The sequence below is a fragment of the Thamnophis elegans genome, chromosome 9 (assembly GCF_009769535.1).
Source record: "Thamnophis elegans isolate rThaEle1 chromosome 9, rThaEle1.pri, whole genome shotgun sequence".
Lineage (NCBI taxonomy): Eukaryota > Metazoa > Chordata > Lepidosauria > Squamata > Colubridae > Thamnophis > Thamnophis elegans.
The window spans coordinates 49,958,982-49,964,981 of NC_045549.1; the positions used below are offsets into that span (position 1 = coordinate 49,958,982).

Sequence of the window (6,000 nt, forward strand, 5' to 3'; positions counted from 1 at the left end):
GTTTTGTAACTGGGATATTATAACATAACTGCTACATACATGTAATGTGAACTAAAGACACTCATTATTTGAACAGTATCACTTGTTAAATGACTCCTAAATTAGAATTAATATGTTCTTTAACATGTGAATTCAAATCTCAATTACTACCATGGAAAAACTACTATCCCAAAAGTCATCAACTGAGATTGGTGATATGCTAATTCAACCACGAGTCTCTTGTACTGGACCAATTAAGCTAAGGCTGAATAATGTTTAATTTGTTCTTTTGGATGTAATAAAATATTATATATCTCTGTGTGTGAGAGAGAGAGTGCACGCACACACCTGTGTGTGTGCATGTGTGCATGTGTGCGTGTGTGTGTGTGCGCGTGCATATGCATATATTCATATAAAATTATATGAATATTTTTCTTTTTTTCCGTATATATTTAACCATTTGAAGGACCTGATATCTTTTGTTTGTTGGGCTAAATTTGATCAATACTACTTACAAATAGATTCATTTTGAGAACTATAATTTAGCTCTCTACAGACTCACTTTGCCTTTCATTCACTTACTATGTCTGAGTAGTCCCACATTTGTAAATAAGCAGGAGCTAATTCATCAAAGTTCACATAAAAATACATATTTCTCTTTCTTTGTTTCCTAATTTGATTTCTCCATCCAATAAAGCTTAAAAACAGGATATATTTCCAAACTGCTATTCTATCCAACATCCATTTTAACATTCAGACCTATTTATCCCAATTTCCAAATCATTTCTATCCAAATTTATTTAAAACCAAACTTTATGAAGCACAAACTGTGATCTTCCTTGTTCAGGGTCCCAGACAGACAAAGTAATTTAGATTTCAAAAGTCTTTTAAATCATTCAACCAAGCTCTTTTTTCTAGATGAAGGTCAATTTTAAAACCCTGTTTTGGAAGGGGAAAAGGGATGTTTATTAAAAAGGTTCAAGTCATGTTTCTTCAGCATATTTAATAACAAAATGACATAAATATGAGCTTAAATAATTTTCCCCAATGGATTTATCAGTCATTCTTAATCCTAAAAATTCACACACACACACATACATATAGTAAATGTTTTTTTGAAAAGCCTATATAAATATTTAAATATTAGAATATTTATTTTATTAGAATCTATACGATAACCTAAGCATGAAACTATTAAAACAAATTTTCTTTAGTTCTTAGTGAAATATTGTGAACATGCTATGTGTAAATTATTTAAAACTGCCAATAAGCCACTTCAAACACTATTAATTACTATTAAATAAACCATGTCAATCAGTAAACCAGACAGGCCATATGTTGTTATTGAAAACATATCAAAAACTGGCATTTAAAAAATCTACAGTACATATACTATACAGGTTAAAGAAATACACTGTGTGCACATTATTAAGTGAGTATACTGACCAAATCATCATTTTTATGCATATTTTCCACCTCTAAGCTGTATAAACTTGAATGCTTAGTGGATATAAGCATATCAGGTGATGTGTATTTGTGTAATGAGGGAAGTGTGTGGCCTAAGGAGATAATATCCACATCAAAGTGTGCATAATTATTAGGAAGCTTCTTTTCGTCAGGCAAAATGGGCTAAAAAAGAGATTTAACTGATTTTACATCATGTATCGAATAAAAAAAACAACACAATCCATGATGACTAAGTATGCAACTTGCAGAAAGCAAACTACTGAAATTAGAAGAACAACAAAGTGTGGAAGAAAGAAATTATATAAAGCAAATGCATACTGTACATAATGCAAACCTAACTGACAAAGAACTCACAAAAGAAATTAATACATGTTTGTGTGCCTTCACAGCATTGTTGATTCCCGGTGACTGTCTAGTCCAGTGGTTCTCAACCTTCCCAATGCTGCCACCCTTTAATACAGTTCCTCATGTTGTGGTGACCCCCAACCATAAAATTATTTTGGTTGCTACTTCATAACTGTAATTTTGTTACTGTTATGAATTGTAATGTAAATATCTGATATGCAGGATGTATTTTCATTATTACAAATTGAACATAATTAAAGCATAGTGATTAATCTGCCAATCTTGGTTTGGGAGATGATCAGCCAGGCTGGGATTTTCCAGGATAAAACAACCTCCCTGCCTGCCTCCAGCAGCAGTTCGTGGTTTACATGAGTTTCACTTTATTAAGTTTACTTTTTTTACATTCCGTTCCCCCCCACACACACACAAAGTTTTTTCTTTCTTTCTTTCTTTCTTTCTTTCTTTCTTTCTTTCTTTCTTTCTTTCTTTCTTTCTTTCTTTCTTTCCATTCCTCCCTCCCTCAATCGATTTAACACAGATTAAGAAGTTGCCCTTTAAATGGGATTTTAAACAGAGGCTTAAGCTACATCAAACTGTGCTTCCATCCTGAGTGGAATTCCTCAGGATGGAAAGAATGTGTGGGCGTAGCCTGTCCTCCCCTCTGGCCTCTCCTGCCAGCCCTTCCTGACGGCCAAAAAGCCTCTGAGCTCAGTTTAGCCCTCAGGACAGGGGCGGTGGCAGGGGCAGCAAAGGCAGCGTCCTGGCCCAAGACAGTTTTAATCCCGGCATGTGCCTGCTTGGGCGAGAACCCATCCCGCCAGCTGAAGTGGGTGGTCCAACTGCCCTGCCAGTCTCCTGTTGTCTGGGTGCCCCTGTGCAGACAGCTGGGCTGAAGTTGGACATCCGTTGGAGCCGAGGTTGATCCGCCACCCAAAAGAACCTGTCTCTCTCCCCCTTCAGTGCCTCGGTCTTTCCCTGGTGTGGAGACCGGGCGGGGCGGTTTCTGGGTTGCGCTCAGAGATGGAAGGAGGCTGCTTTGCCACCTGGCACTCTTCATGCACCTGCCGCTTCAGGACACGCTCCTGAGCATGGGTGACACTGGTGGAGGTGGATGGTCTTAGGTGACCCCTGTGAAAGGGTCGTTTGACCTCCAAAGGGGTCGCGACCCACAGGTTGAGAACCGTTGGTCTAGTTCCTACAATTTTTTTTGCAAGGTTTTTTTTTGCAAGTGGTTTGCCATTTTAGGGCCAAGAAAAACTGGCCCAAGGTCACCCAGTTGATTTTGCACCTAAGGTGGGACTAGAATTCATCGTTTCTGGGTTCCTAGCTCAGTTACAAACTTTATCTGAAAAGGACTCACAAAATAAATTAACACCTACGTATCCCGTAGACAAAATATTTCATTCCACATACACACCATATATGATAGTACTATCCCCACCTTACTTTTTTTCCCCTGAGTGATGATGCACAATTCAGGAGAAAAACGGAACAACTGCCAGACTATAGTCAGCTACCCACAACTTTATTTTCTAAGAATGATGATATATTATAATAAATAAACTATAAAAAAATCAAAAGGGACACAGGGGCCAGAAGGGATGCATCTTTATATACAGAATATACAGAATTCAACCATAAATTTGCAATTTATAATCATTCCCATATATCTTGTTATTTTCATGACAAATACTTATGACTATGACAGTATGACTATGAAATATTAATGGAACTTTGTGTAGGATTCTGGTAAAGCTAGAAGGATTTTCCAACGAACACACACTGAGTCAAATTGCTCACACTTCTTTATTTAGCATGCACATACACAGATTTGTTATTGTTCTGCCAATTATATCAAACAAGAGTATAAGGATAGTTCAAATTATTATATTCTTTAAAGTGACCAGGAGAAATGTGAATGGACTCAATTGCATCAGTGATGGGTATGCCATAAGAAGATCTGAAGCGAGGCTAGGGATAAATCATCTTGGAGAAAGTCCATCTAGACTGTTAAAGATCTATAGTTCGACAGTTTGAGACCCAAGTGCCGCAATATGGAGTGAACTACCATCACTTGTTCCAGCTCCTACCAACCTAGCAGTTCAAAAGCATGAAAATGCAAGTAGGTGAATAGGGAGCACATTTAAGGATGCAGGAAGATAATGTGTTCTGTGTTTTGCCATATGCTCTGTGCTGCAGTGTGATGTTATGCTGGCCACATATCTGCGGAAATGTCTCCAGGCAATGCTTAAGAAATGGAGATGAGGACTGCCCCTAAAACTTCTGGGGACAACTTAATGAATAGTCTGTCACAAGATGTAACATTCAAATTTTGGAAAACCAATTAGACAAGTTCTATCAGGATAAAGGGTTCATGAAAGTTTGTATGCTAACCCTGCTTATGATCACTGAATCTCATAAATTATGTAATTTATGTACTTGGTATGATATTAATATAACATATTATGTATTGTTATATGTGATATATATTATATAATCATCTATCTATCTATCTATCTATCTATCTATCTATCTATCTATCTGATACAATATTAAATGATATAAAATATATTGATCTACTTGATATAGAAACCAAAACACTTTTTCAATTAACTTGTCAGCTATCAAAACCCTTTACAGGTGGTTTTTGGAGATCAGGTAACTGCATATTTGTATCATAACTTAGAAACAATAGTGTGTATGTTAAGTGTTTCCTAAAATCGCTTTCTTAAACAAATAAGGCACACAGATAGTAAGTAAATAAGTATTAACATGAATAATCACACTAAAGTTTGAAACTAATATGGTAGCAATATAATATATCATTGGTGAATCATTCATATTACTGGCATGAGAAAATGGACCACAGAGGACAATGTATACATTCATAAAGGAGATTTGTGCTAATTGCCTACCTTGTCTGGTATATTCATCAGATTCCCTGGGGACTAAATCTTTTACCCGATTTCCATACAAGAGTCTGGAAGAATCATGATCAAAAGCTTTCAATGTTTCACTTGAACTGTAGGACTTCTGAGTAGGCACTCTGCATTCTTCATTTTCTGTGGAAGAATTTGTATAACGCCTTTCCTTGTCTCTTCTGCTCTTTGTCAGGGAGCAATAAGGTCTGCGTTCTTTCACATCCATGCTTCATTCCTTCTGTATGCACGTCAGATAATACCACTTGGAATTCTTCTATACATTCAATTATTCACCTGGAACAGAATTAAAGAGAGTAGTATAAGTTGGAAACAGATTCTATATTATGTGTGTTCTATCAACTCAAATGTGTATTATAAGATTATTCATTCTTTCCATAAACAAATACCATCATGAAGGAGAAATGGGACCCACTTTCAATTTCCAACTTTTAAAGCTATCAGAATCTAGAGATTTGTGCAAATTTCAGCTATATAAATCCTTACACAATACCAATTATATTTTATGTATTTATGTATTTATTCTCCAGTCTGTGTGAATACCACATCAAATATATTATGTTGTCTGAATCTTCTAAACTGGTAATAACTTCATTCTTTTCACTCAGATGTGTTTTAATTAGGCTCAACAAAGATTTTAATGTAACATTTGGTTCTCTTACAGTTTAGGTGAAAGTTATTCCTATTATGGGGTTTAATCATGAAATATGATTTTAAACATACACATACACACACAAACATTTATGTACTATTTTGTTAGTTATTAGCTTCAATTTAAAAATAGTTTTTGCTTTCAGTCAGGTATAGTAAATATTCTAGATAAATTTTATGTGTAGAAATGTAATACTGTAGAAACAATATTAGGAAAACTGTGATGAATTAATCTACATATACTATGCGCACAATTATTAGGCAAGTGAATATTTTGACCATATCATCATTTTAATGCATATTTTCCACCTCCAAGCCTGTATAAACTTGAATACGTAGTAGATATCAGGTAATGTGTATTTGTGTAATGAGGGAGGGTATATCAAGGTGTGCATAATTATTAGGCAGCTTTGTTTCTTCAGACAAAAAAGATTTAACTTACTCTAAAAAGTCAAAAATTGTAAAAAGTCTTTCAGAGGGATGATCTCTCTTATGAGACCACTCTTTCTTTTACAGATGTGTATTCATAAAATCATTTATTTGCTGTTAAATAGTACTTTCTTATCTGCAACTGAAAATTCTTCATGGTTTAATTATGAATAATTCCTGATTTCTTTCT

General features: G+C 35.2%; 1 protein-coding gene across 1 annotated transcript in view; it reads right to left on the bottom strand.

Annotated features, from left to right (window-relative positions):
* The window catches only part of TENM3 (teneurin transmembrane protein 3), a 360,542-nt gene extending 355,604 nt beyond the window's left edge, over positions 1-4,938 (bottom strand). Inside the window, exon 1 of the mRNA XM_032223762.1 lies at positions 4,707-4,938. Within this exon, the coding sequence (XP_032079653.1) occupies positions 4,707-4,938 (232 nt within the window). The remainder of the gene's footprint in view (positions 1-4,706) is intronic.
* Between the last annotated feature and the right edge of the window lie 1,062 nt (positions 4,939-6,000).